This window comes from Hemiscyllium ocellatum, unplaced genomic scaffold (genome assembly GCF_020745735.1).
Source record: "Hemiscyllium ocellatum isolate sHemOce1 unplaced genomic scaffold, sHemOce1.pat.X.cur. scaffold_3663_pat_ctg1, whole genome shotgun sequence".
Taxonomy (NCBI): domain Eukaryota; kingdom Metazoa; phylum Chordata; class Chondrichthyes; order Orectolobiformes; family Hemiscylliidae; genus Hemiscyllium; species Hemiscyllium ocellatum.
This window is the reverse complement of record NW_026868543.1, coordinates 25,163-38,289: the sequence shown is the minus strand read 5'-3', so window position 1 is coordinate 38,289 and position 13,127 is coordinate 25,163. Positions and strand designations below refer to the sequence as shown.

General features: G+C 46.9%; 1 protein-coding gene across 1 annotated transcript; it reads right to left on the bottom strand.

The window, feature by feature from the left end:
* Positions 1-756: 756 nt before the first annotated feature.
* On the bottom strand, positions 757-12,712 carry LOC132813393 (deoxyribonuclease-2-alpha-like; the record flags this gene model as incomplete). Its single annotated transcript, XM_060823143.1, has 4 exons — positions 12,172-12,712; positions 5,497-5,609; positions 2,213-2,378; positions 757-853 (listed from the first exon to the last, which is right to left on the bottom strand). Coding segments are annotated over exons 2-4 (376 nt in total), but the record flags the coding sequence as incomplete, so codon positions are not given.
* Positions 12,713-13,127: the final 415 nt, after the last annotated feature.

The window sequence follows — 13,127 nt, the reverse complement described above, 5'->3', positions numbered from 1 at the left end:
CAGGCTGAGTTTCTCCAGCAATCTTTGTTTTATTTGGTCATGGACCACGGTAGAAAAGAAATGACCATGCTGCATAAGAATGGAATGAATGATGTGTTTGTAGAGGATTATAGAGCTGGAGGAGGTTTCAGAGATAGGGAGAGAAAGGGAAACCACGGAGAAACGTGAATACTGAATATTAGATTGAACTGAATGAAAGATGGATGATGAGAATGACTACTTTTTAAAAAAACTTCATTTGTATGATGTGGGGTGTCATGGGCTGGGTCAGCATTTTATTGCCTGTCCCTAAGTTACCCTTGAGAAGGTGGTGGTGAGCTGCTTTCTTGAACCACTGCAGTCCACCCACTGTTAGGGAGGGAATTCCAGGATTTTGACCCAGCAACAGTGAAGGAATGGAGATAGGTTTCCAAATCAGGATGGTGAGTGGCTTGGAGGGGAACTTGAAGGTGGTGATGTTCCCATGTACCTAATGCCCTTGGAGATGGAAGTGGTCATGGGTTTGGGCAGCAGAATTTTCAAGGTGGCCAGAGAATAATGTAACAGACAAGTCCTGAAGTAACAAAACCTCAGCCTTAGACAAGGATAGAAACAAGGAATGACAGAGAACAGGCCAGAGAAATCATTGACTCAGTCACGTATTTCAAGTTGATATATAATGATGAAGAGTGGAGGCAGGGGAAAACAAGTTCCTGACATTTGAAACAAACACTCAGAATGATCAGAACATTGCTTCCGGCCTGGAGGAAACAGTACAATCCAGGTATTGCTCATCACCTTTCGTATGTCCACCATAGCTGGTCGAGGTGAGGTGGATCTGGTCATTGTAGAGCACGTATGCTACTTGGTCCCTCTGGAAAAACAAAACAGAGGAAGGAGATGAAGATAAAATGACAAAGCCCCACCAATTACAAATTTCAGCACTGAAATGGATTCTCATTGTATTTTATGTTACAGGTAAGTGTGTTCTTGACAATGAAACCTATATCCCATGGAAGAATTACTTCAGAATGGATATTTGACCACACATGGAAAATGCCTGACCAACTGTGTTTTTTCAGCACCACACTTTTCAACTCTGATCTCCAGCATCTGCAGTCTTTTACTTTCTCCCACACATGGAGAACATCTGAGGGAACTGGAGTTACAGAGATGTACAGCACAGAAACAGACCCTTAGGTTCAACTTGTCTATGCAGACCTGATGTCCTAATATAATCTAGTCCCATTTGCCAGCATTTGACCCATATTCCTCTAAACCCTTTCTATTCATGTACCCATTCAGATGCCTTTTAAATGTTGTAATTGTACTAGCCTTCACTACTTCCTCTGGCAGCTCATTCCATACATGCGCCACCCTCTGCATGAAAACGTTGTCCCTCAGGTCCATTTTAAGTCTTTCCCTTCTCGTCTTAAACTTGTGCCCTCTAATTTTTGACTCCCCCACCCCGGGGAAAAGACCTAGTCCATTTACCCTACCAATACCACTCATGATTTTACAAACCTCAGGCTCCGACGCTCCAGGGAAAACAGCCCCAGCCTATTCAGCCTCTCCCTGTAGCTCAAATCCTCCAACCCTGGCAACGTCCTTGTAAATCTTTTTTGAATCGTTTCAAGTTTGACAACATATTTGGGAGACCAGAATTGTACGCAGTATTCCAAAAGTGGCCTAACCAATGTCCCGTGCAGCCGCAACATGACCTCCCAACGTCTATACTCAATCCACTGACCAATAAATTAAAGATCAGTGACTGGATGATGTTTTACTAGACTGGCCTGAGATACGGACAAATCCTTCGGGTATGTACCACTTCTAATTAATCATTCTTCCCTCTCGAGTGGAGCTGAAAAAGAATTGAATGGCAACTTTTTAATTTCAGTGGGGGGGAGATCTCACTGAGAGCTGAACACTAATCCCTCAAAAACTGACGATCTGGTCATTATCAGATAGCTGTTTGGTGGAGCTTGGTGTGTGCACAAATTAGATATCGTGTTCCCTTCATTACGTCAGTGACTACACTCCACCATGTACCTCATTGCCTGTAAAGTGCTTAGAGACAGCAGACATGGTGGAAGTCGCTATATAAACGCAAATGATTCATTCTCCAATCCACTGTGAGAAATGTCAGAATTTGGTTCCCTGGGCTGATTAACGTTTGAGTGCAAACCTGATACACTGCTCAACCCTGATAGTCAAACCACCCTTTAGTTACCTGCAGTTTGGATTTCTCATAGAGCTGCTGTAGAGTTCCTCCCACAGCAGAGCCTGTGTCATTAATCAATCGGTTTCCAGTTCTCCAGCCATTGCTTGAGGAGTCCATGTACATGTACTGTAAACCAGTTTCACTGATATGTTTGGGTAACTTGTAAACAATGAACCTGAAAGCAGATGGGTGGGTGAGAGACAGAGGGTTGGACAGTAAGGCGACAGATGTAAACTGCAAAGACAGCTTGTGTGATAAACACCACTCCACCATTCCCAGTCAGGAAGAGCTAACAATTCAACATCCCTCTTCACTCAGAACGCAGAGCTTGACACCATCCAGCCAGTTTGACCGGCACCCCATTCACCAACGTCAACATCCCCTCCCTCTACCATCCACGCTCAGTAGCAGCAGTGTGTTCCTTCTACAAGATGCACTGCAGAAATTCACCAAAGAACTCTTCCATCTAGAAAGACAAATGCAGCAGATACATGGGAATACCATCCTCTGCAAGTTCCCCTCCACTCACCATCCTGACTTGGAAATATATCTCCATTCTTTCACTGTCACTGGTTCAAATGCATGGAATTCCCACCCTAAGGGCATTGTGGGTCCACCTACAGCATATGGACTGCAGTAGTTCAAGAAAGTAGTTCAACACCACCTTCTCAACAGGCAACTGGGGATGGGTAACAAATGCTGGTCTTGTCAGTATTATCCATGTGCCTTTAAAAATCCTAACACAGGATCACACCCCAGAAACAAGTAGAAAATTGACAATCGTTCCAAGAAGGGGAAGTTCCAATTGTGTAATATTAGTTGTGTAATTGTGATAAAATTAATTCTCAATTGTAGAAACCAAGTGTTGGCTCAGCAATGAGCATTGCTCCAATTGACATTGATGGAAATAACAATTACAAACAATGTACTAAGTGTCACTGAGTCACTATCACAGGTTCACAAGGACAAGATTAATGCCTTTCGATGTTAATAAACCCACACACTGAGGGACACGTTTTGTGAAAAGATCAGTGGATCGGAGCCAAAACACAAGTCAGTAGGACAAAACATGATTGCTGACAATTTAAATCTCAAATTCAGGAAGAGGTTATATACGTTATAGAGTCAGAGTCATACAACATGCAAACATTGGGGCCGCACAGTGGTTAGCACTGCTGCCTCACAGCGCCAGGGACCTGGGTTCAATTCCAGCCTCAGGCGACTCTCTGTGTGGAGTTTGCACATTCTCCCCGTGTCTGCATGGGTTTCCCCCGGGTGCTCTGGTTTCCTCCCACAGTCCAAAGATGTGTGGGTCAGGTGAATTGGCCATGCTAAATTGCCCGTAGGTTAGGTGAAGGGGTAAGTGTAGGGGAATGGGTCTGGGTGGGTTGTGCTTTGGTGGGGACTTGTTGGGCCGAAGGGCCTGTTTCCACACTGTAAGTAATCTAATCTAATCATACCCTTCGGTCCAACCAGTCCATGCCAACTAAAATCCCATACAAAACTAATCCCACCTGCCTGGGCTTGGCACATATCCCTCCAAACATTTCTTGTTTATGTACTTATCCAAGTGTCTTTTAAATGTTGTAACTGGATCCACATCCATTACTTCCTCTGGAAGTTAATTCCATACGTGAACCACACTGTGTAAAGAAAGTTGCCCCTCGTCTTTTTAAAATCTATTTCCTCTCACCTTAAAGATGTGTCCCTTAGTCCTGAACTCCCCCACCCTAGGGAAAAGAGAGCTGCCATTCATTTTATATATGCCACTCACGATTTTATAAACCTCGATAAGGTCACCCCTCTTCTTTGCTACACTGCTAGAAAACATTTTTTGACTGAGTAACAAAGCAAGATTATGTCAATCAGTTACTGAGTTAACAATCACGTGAAAATGGAGCTGGCATGACTGAAACTCAAAAACCTCAATGAGCTGGAGGAAGAGAAGGAAATGGTCAGGGCTCAGAGATGAACTGCCATCACTCAGTGAGGAGACAGAATGGAGCTTCAGCGTCGAACTTCTGCTTTTGTTGATGTTGCACCATTATTCCAACAGTTTGTGTTGACCGCTCTGTCAAAATCAGCCAACATTGTCACTTCCCGATACTAGTCAGCTACTGGCAGCACTATCACAGTGCTTGTCAGCACTGCCGAGCCACAGGCTATAGCTGGAGACGGGGGAGTACTGTACAAGGGGACAGATAGGAGATGAACCTTTGTCCCCTCCAATTTCACCTTTCACCACCTTGACAGTAACACATTGACTGATCACCACAGTCTGTGGCTACGGCTAGCATTCTCATTATTTGTCTGTTTTCCACCATCTGAACCCACATCTCCAGTTCTGAGGAAGAGTCACTTGACCTGAAATGCTAACTTTGATTTCTCTTCACAGATGCTGCCAGATCTGCTGAGCTTTTACAACAATTTCTGATTTTGTAGCCACAGCATTAGCCTGAATTCTCAGCGTCTAGTTCAGTGACATAATCCCTCTCCCTCATCACATATTGTATGTCTTCAAGGCAGAGATTGATAGATTCTTGTTGTCTCGAGGAATTAAGGGCTACGGGGAGAACGCTGATAAGTGGAGTTGAAATGCCCATCAGCCATGATTGAATGGCGGAGTGGACTCGATGGGCCAAATGGCCTTACTTCCACTCCTATCTTATGGTCTTATGGTATGTGTTTTATATTTTTATTGATTGAGCTATCATAAACCACTCATGAGTTCTTTGGGTGGCACAGTGGCTCAGTGGTTAGCACCCAGGTTCAATTCCACTACTGGGTGACCATCTGTTTGGAGTTTGCACATTCTCCCCGTGTCTGCGTGGGTTCCCTCCAGGTGCTCTAGTTTCCTCCCACAATCCAAACATATCCAGGTTAGGGTGGATTGGACATGGGAAATGGTCCATAGTGTTCGTTGATGTGTAGGCTAGATGGAATAGTCAGGGTAGCTGTGGGGTTACAGGATATGGTAGGGAGCTTGGTCTGAGTGGGACACTCTTCAGAGGGGTGGTGCAGACTCGATGGGCCGAATGGCCTCCTTCCGTCCTGTTGGGATTCTGGGATTCCATGGAGATATCTCCCTAATCAAGTGGTCTTTTCCTGTTTCTCTGAACAAAAACAGAAATTGCTGGAGGAACTCAGCAGGTTTGGCAGAAGCTGTGGAGAGAGAGAGAGCCAAGTCCAGAACATGTTTGTGTTGTCTCTTGCTCAGAAAGGTCACTTCTCATGTTTTCCTGGTCCTTATTTGAACAAGTCGCAGGTGTGGCAAGCAAAATGTTTCAACTTACCAATCCACTGGCTGCCCATTGTCATTGTAACAGGAAATGTCAGAGGTAGCAAAATACACAGAGCAGGTTACAGTCAGACAGGCAAGTGCAGACCAGTAATTGGAGTTGGCCATCTGAAAGACAAGAATGTCCAAGACTAACAGGCTGGAAACATACCTCTTGCAGCAAAAATCAATATTTATTGCATTAATTTCCACTGAATTTGTCCGACTCCATTGCAATGCTCCCCTTCCCTCCATAACTGTTGTCCCCTGATATCCAGAGTTGGCATTATCTAAATCACTATCACTTTAAGGCTCCCCACTCTTTTCAATGATGTGGCGGTGTCAGTGTTGGATTGGGATGGTCAAAGTCAGAAGTCAGATCAAACCAGGCAATAATCCAACAGGTTTATTTGAAAGTTTGTGATTTCACCTGTTGGACTATCACCTGATGCTGCCTGACTTCGGACTTTTCACTGTCAGTAGAAACCTGTTCTCATGCAGCACTAGCCTATATCTAGATGTGTGTTTAGATCAGAGTGTGGTGCTGGAAAAGTACAGCAGGTCAGGCAGCATCTGAGGAGCAGGAAAATCGACGTTCCGGACAAAAGCCCTTCATCAGGAATAGAGGCATTCCAGCATCTGCAGTCCTCACTTTTGCCGACTACATCGAGAAAAAAATTAATTTAATACACGCCGTGAAAAAGATTAATTTAATACACGCCGTGACGTCAAACACTTCTTCCGCTGCCTCCGCCTCCGAGCTTACTTTCACAATCAGGACTCCCGCCCACCTTCCGAGGACCCCTTCGCTCACTTCCAACACACTGCATCCCCCTGGACACCCCGCGCTGGCCTATTACCCACCCTCAAACTCTTCATTTCCAACTGCTGCTGGGACATTAACCGCCTCAACCTGTCTACCCCCCTCCCCCACTCCAACCTCTCACCCTCACAACACACAGCCCTCCAGTCCCTCTGCTCCAATCCCAACCTCACCATCAACCAGCGGATAAAGGGGGCGCAGTGGTAGTCTGGTGCACTGACCTCTACATGGCTGAAGCCAAACGCCAACTCGAGACACCTCTTCCTACCACCCTCTCGACCATGACCCCACCCCCCATCACCAAACCATCATCTCCCAGTCCATACAGAACCTCATCACCTTAGGAGATCTCCCACCCACAGCTTCCAACCTCATAGTCCGGGAACCCCGCACTGCCCGGTTCTACCTTCTTCCCAAGATCCACAAGCCTGACCACCCTGGCCGACCCATTGTCTCAGCATGGCCCTGCCCCACTGAACTCATTTCTACCTACCTTGACACTGTCCTATCCCCCCTAGTCCAGGAACTCCCCACATACATTCGATACACCAACCATGCCCTCCTCCTCCTCCAAGACTTCAGTTTCCCCAGCCCCCAATGCCTCATCTTCACCATGGATATCCAATCCCTCTACACCTCCATCTGCCATGACCAGGGCCTCCAAGCCCTCCGTTTTTTCCTCTCCCGACGTCCCCAACAGTACCCTTCCACCGACACTCTCATTCGTTTGGCCGAACTGGTCCTCACCCTTAACAATTTCTCCTTCGAATCCTCCCACTTCCTCATAGCCATGGGCACACGTATGGGCCCCAGCTATGCCTGTCTCTTTGTGGCTATGTAGAACAGTTGATCTTCCGTAATCACACTGGCACCACTCCCCACCTCTTCCTCTGCTACATTGATGACTGCATTGGCACCACCTCGTGCTCCCGCGAGGAGGTTGAGCAATTCATCAACTTCACCAACACATTTCACCCTGACCTTAAATTTACCTGGACCATCTCTGACACCTCCCTCCCCTTCCTGGACCTCTCTATCTCCATTAATGATGACCGATTTGACACTGACATTTTTTACAAACCCACCAACTCCCACAGCTACCTGGATTACACCTCTTCCCACCCCACCTCCTGTAAAAATGCCATCCCGTATTCCCAATTCCTCCGCCTCCGCCGTATCTGCTCCCAGGAGGACCAGTTCCACCATAGAACACACCAGATGGCCTCCTTCTTTAGAGACCGCAATTTCCCTTCCCACGTGGTTAAAGATGCCCCCCAACGCATCTCATCCACATCCCGCACCTCAGCCCTCAGACCCCATCCCTCCAACCGTAACAAGGACAGAACGCCCCTGGTACTCACCTTCCACCCTACCAACCTTCGCATAAACCAAATCATTCGCCGACATTTCCGCCACCTCTAAAAAGACCCCACCACCAGGGATATATTTCCCTCCCCACCCCTTTCCGCCTTCCGCAAAGACCGTTCCCTCCGTGACTACCTGGTCAGGTCCATGCCCCCCTACGACCCCACCCTCCCATCCTGGCACCTTCCCCTGCCACTGCAGAAATTGCAAAACCTGTGCCCACACCTCCTCCCTCACCTCCATCCAAGGCCCTAAAGGAGCCTTCCACATCCATCAAAGTTTTACCTGCACATCCACCAATATCATTTATTGTATCCATTGCTCCCGATGCGGTCTCCTCTACATTGGGGAGACTGGACGCCTCCTAGCAGAGCGCCTTAGGGAACATCTCCTGGACACCCGCACCAATCAACCACACTGCCCCGTGGCCCAACATTTCAACTCCCCCTCCCACTCTGCCGAGGACATGGAGGTCCTGGGCATCCTTCACCGCCGCTCCCTCACCACCAGACACCTGGAGGAAGAACGCCTCATCTTCCGCCTCGGAACACTTCAACCCCAGGGCATCAACGTGGACTTCACCAGTTTCCTCATTTCCCCTTCCTCCACCTCACCCTAGTTCCAACTTCCAGCTCAGCACTGTCCCCATGACTTGTCCTACCTGCCTATCTTCTTTTCCACCTATCCACTCCACTCTCCTCCCTGATCTATCACCTTCATCTCCTCCCCCATCACCTATTGTACTCTATGCTACTCTCTCCCCACTCCCACCCTCCTCTAGCTTATCTCTCCAGGCTTCAGACTCTCTGCCTTTATTCCTAATGAAGGGCTTTTGCCCAAAATGTCGATTTTACTGCTCCTCGGATGCTGCCTGAACTGCTGTGCTCTTCCAGCACCACTGATCCAGAATCTGGTTTCCAGCATCTGCAGTCACTGTTTTTATCTAGGCATGTGGCAGAGCACTTACCACGTTTACATCCAAAAAAGTGGAGGACTGCTCCAGAAAATCCAACCTCATTCATTTGAAATGTTCTGTCACAGGTTAAACCCTCCTGCTTAATTTAAAACTAGCAACTAGAGAAGATTTATCCTGTGCAGCAATCTGTCAAAATTCAAGTGGCCAAGAACTACTTAAAGTAAAAATTAACAACTTTATTTCTTAAAATATAACAGAGAATAATTAACTAACAACTATTTACAAGTCCTTCCTCTTACCTATCTTTTACCTTCCCTTCTATAATATTAGTCTGATAAAACTCCCAATTAAGATTTACAAAACAACACACCTTGTCTTAAAACCAAGCCCCTTTCAGTTTCCTCTGAATTCCTGTCTTCTTCTTCTTGGGAAGTCTGCTCCACAGGTTACTGATCTATTCAGGTACCTTTTAACAGATCTATTTTTCTGGGCAGTGTGCAGATGTCATTGGCTTGTCAGTTCTCCTCCCAACTGTTCTATTTTCCCCGAACTTATACCCCCCCAAAGCATCAGATTGTGTCACTGGCTTTTTAGATTGTTGATATACTCAATTCAAACTGGACTGGAATTTGGTAATTTTTTGGGGTATAATTTAAACTGATTGGCCTAATCCAAATCTGTTTTGTTGTTTCCAGGCAACTAGCTACCCCAGCAGCTGGAGCACATGTTACACTGTGTCTTATTGAGAACACTTGGCGCTGTCACTGCTAGCTTTTGCTCTCTTAAAGGTACAGTACACCCACACCTTCATAACAGGAACAAAACCAAGGTTGCTGGATGAGCTCGGCAGGTCTGGCAACATTTATGACGAGAAATCAGAGTTAATGTTTCGGGTTCTGAGGAAGGGTGACCGGACACGAAACGTTAACTTGGATTTCTCTGCACAGATGCTGCCAGACCTGCTGAGCTTCTCCAGCAACTTCTGATTTTGTTTTAGATTTCCAGCATCCGCAGTTCTTTCAGTTTTCGTTGAATTGAATCCAAGTGATTAATCTGGAAACAAAAAGCTGGTGTCAGTGACAGTGACTGTGTAGCTCTTGATGATCACAAACTCCTGACCCAATTCAGCAATGTCCTTCAGGCACTGACGTTTGGTGCTGGTGCCTGGTCTCAGCATATATATATATATATATATATATAAAAAACTCCATCAAGATGTGTGTGGATCCCCGGTACGCAAACACCAAGTGTCACTATGTACTGAGGTTCTACCTGTCCCCGGTGTTGCGATGGATGGGCCTGGCCTCGCTGCCGTGGAACGCTCCGAGTAGTTGGACCGTTCTGTAACACCTGTCCTTCGTGGAGAAGTTTATGAAGAAAAACACCTTTGACCACATGTCCATCAGGAAGTGGTCAGCACGTAGTGTCCTCGAGACCCTTCGGGAAAAGGAGAGGGCGGATCCTGTCGAGCGGTTCCCTGAGCAGACCGTCAAAGTCATTTGGCAGAATGCCTCATCGCCAGAACTTTCCAACAAGCACCAAGACATGGCTTAGCTGGTGGTGAGAAGGGTGTTTAATGCAGTGGTGTTTGTCGAGGTTCGTCCCGAGCAGCTCCGTGATGAGGGACTCTGTGCTGTACGGTCTGTTCCCTGGGATGCACACTGAGACGAACATCAACTGCGCCTGGAGAATCATCAACTCGGTGAAGGACGCTCTTTGGGCGGTTCAAAACCTGTTGATCTTCCAGCTGAAAGCCTGTGAGATCCTTTATGCACGCCCAGACTCTCAGCCGCACCGTACGCTGCCCTCGAAGCGGCTGTGGGGGGATGGGACTGTCACACACCTACTTCTGGAATGTGCCTACGCAGAGGAAGTCTGGAGAGGAATGCAGTGGTGTTTGTCGAGGTTCGTCCCAAGCAGCTCCGTGACAAGGAACTCCATGCTTTATGGTCTGTTCCCTGGGGCGCACATCGAGATGAACATCAGCTGTGCCTGGAGGATCATCAACTCGGTGAAGGATGCTCTCTGGGCGGTCCGAAACCTGTTGATCTTCCAGCTGAAGGAGTTGACCCCAATTGAGTGTTGCAGACTGGCACATTCCAAGATCCAGGACTACGTGTTGAGGGACGCACTGAGGCTTGGGGCAGCTGCCGCCAAAGCGTGGTGGGGAAAGACCACCGTGTAACGTCTGCCTGCCTAAGAGCAGGGGACCCACGCAGTAAGGGGGCTCTGCTGACCGCCCCCCCCCCCACCCGGCTAAATATGTGGATAGTAATCGTACAGACCTGTATTTATGAATGATTACTCTGTCTCTGTATGCAAAGAAATGGAATGTTTATGCATGTATGGCATGACCAATTGTACAGATCATCAAAATATTTTATGAAGAAAGTATATTTTTGAAATAAAAAAATAACTCCAGCCCCACACTCCAATGCGGTGGTTATTAACTGCTGAGAACATGCTAGGAACAACACACAAAGAACAAAGGATAGGCACAGGATTGTCAACAGATTTACCTAGTCTGCCTGCAAATCCCCGTTCATTCTTTAATTAATGTGAACTTTGTGACCATGACCATCTCTAGACTGTTTAAACTTGATGACTGCCCAGCACTGACTTACAGAACTAGAGACATGGACAGACAAGAGGTACATAACCAGAAACTGCCCTCCCATCGAATGTCTCAATAAACAAAACACACCTCATAAAGAGTAAGGTGACTAAATCGCAATATATTGCTGAGTGTCGGGTACAAATGCTGTGGGAAAAAAAGCAGTTGTGTCAGATCTGAATTGTAATGGACGTGTGCGAGTTCATTTTGAACAGAAGTAGAGAGGTGGTGGGGGAGGGGTGCAGGCGAGACTGAAGAGCAGGAACAACAGGAGGCAGTCTACAAAGGATTCAGATTGTGTTATACAGAAGGGGGTGAGGAAAGGCTTTCAACTGACTTATGGAGTCAAAGTTAACTTTGTACAGCACAGTCCAATACCAGTATCTCCAAATCAACACACAGACAGACACACTGACCCACACACAGACAGACACACCGACAGACAGACACACGCGCACACACACACACAAACACAGACCAACACACAGACCCACACACAGACAGACACACCGACAGACAGGCACACACATAAACACAGACACACAGATCCACACACAGGAACATACAGACAGGCACACACACACAGACACAAACGCAAACACACACAGACAGACAGGCACACACACACCGACAGACAGATACCCAGACCCACACACAGACAGGCACACACATAAACACAGACACAGACAGACAGACAGACACACACACACCAACACACAGACCCACACACACAGGCAGACAGACACACACACACAGAAACACAGACAGACACACAGACCCACACACAGGCAGGCACACACATAACACAGACACACACACACAGAAACACAGACAGACACAGTTTCCCTGTTGCAGTCAGATGACCAGGTCCCTCTGACCTCCCTCTCGCTCAGTGTTAACCCTAGTTACCGCGCCCATGTACTCCCTGTCCGGCGTGTGTTTTCAGCGTGGAGCCTGCCTGTCTGATCCTTACCCTTTTAACAGATGTGAAACCACATTCATCGTCAGAAAGTTAGCACCCAGCTCGAACCCTTTCTTTAAAGACTTCACACAATGTGTCACAACAGAGGCTTTGGAATCTCATCTGTTTGGAAGAGTCCATCTTAAACTCTGGGAGGGTACTTGGTATTGAACCTAATTTCAACAAGACAAATTATGTTCCTGCTTTGAGGATTTCTCCACACAGGAAACAATGTATTTTTTACTCACTTCCCTGCTCGGAATATTTCCTGAACGAGTCGCTATTGAGCACCAAGTGATAATGAGACAAAGTTGGGAGCAGTTTAAACAAGTTGAAATACCAGATGTCCGTTCCACTCTGTCTCGGTAGGTGTGTCTTCACAAAGTTGAAAATGTGTTGCTGGTTAAAGCACAGCAGGTTAGGCAGCATCCAAGGAGCAGGAAATTCGACGCTTCGGGCCAGAGCCCTTCATTTTGTCTTCACAAAGTGCCAGAACTTCACACAACAACAAAACGAAATTGTTTCCCTGGCACACTGTCTTCCCGGTCAGCCCAGCTTTCGAAGTGTAAGGGCTGGCAGGCAGGATCAGCAGCGGTATGAGGGTTAAACAAGGTTTCACTTTCAATCATTACAAAATAGTCTCTGTCCATCATGCTGATGATGTGGAGGAGCTGGTGTTGGACTGGGGTAGACAAAGTTAAAAAAATCACACAGCACCAGGTTATAGTCCAGCAGGTTTATTTGGAAGCACTAGCTTTCAGAGCACTGCTCCTTCATCAGGGACAGGATCATAGGACTTGGAGTTTATAGTAAAAGATCAAAGTGCCTTACAACTGGTGCAAAGTATTGAACAAACCTAGATTGCTGTTAAGTCTTTAATCACTGGACTTCAGTAAGGCGTTCAACAAGGTTCCCCATGGGAGACTGATTAGCAAGGTTAGATCTCATGGAATACAAGGAGAACTAGC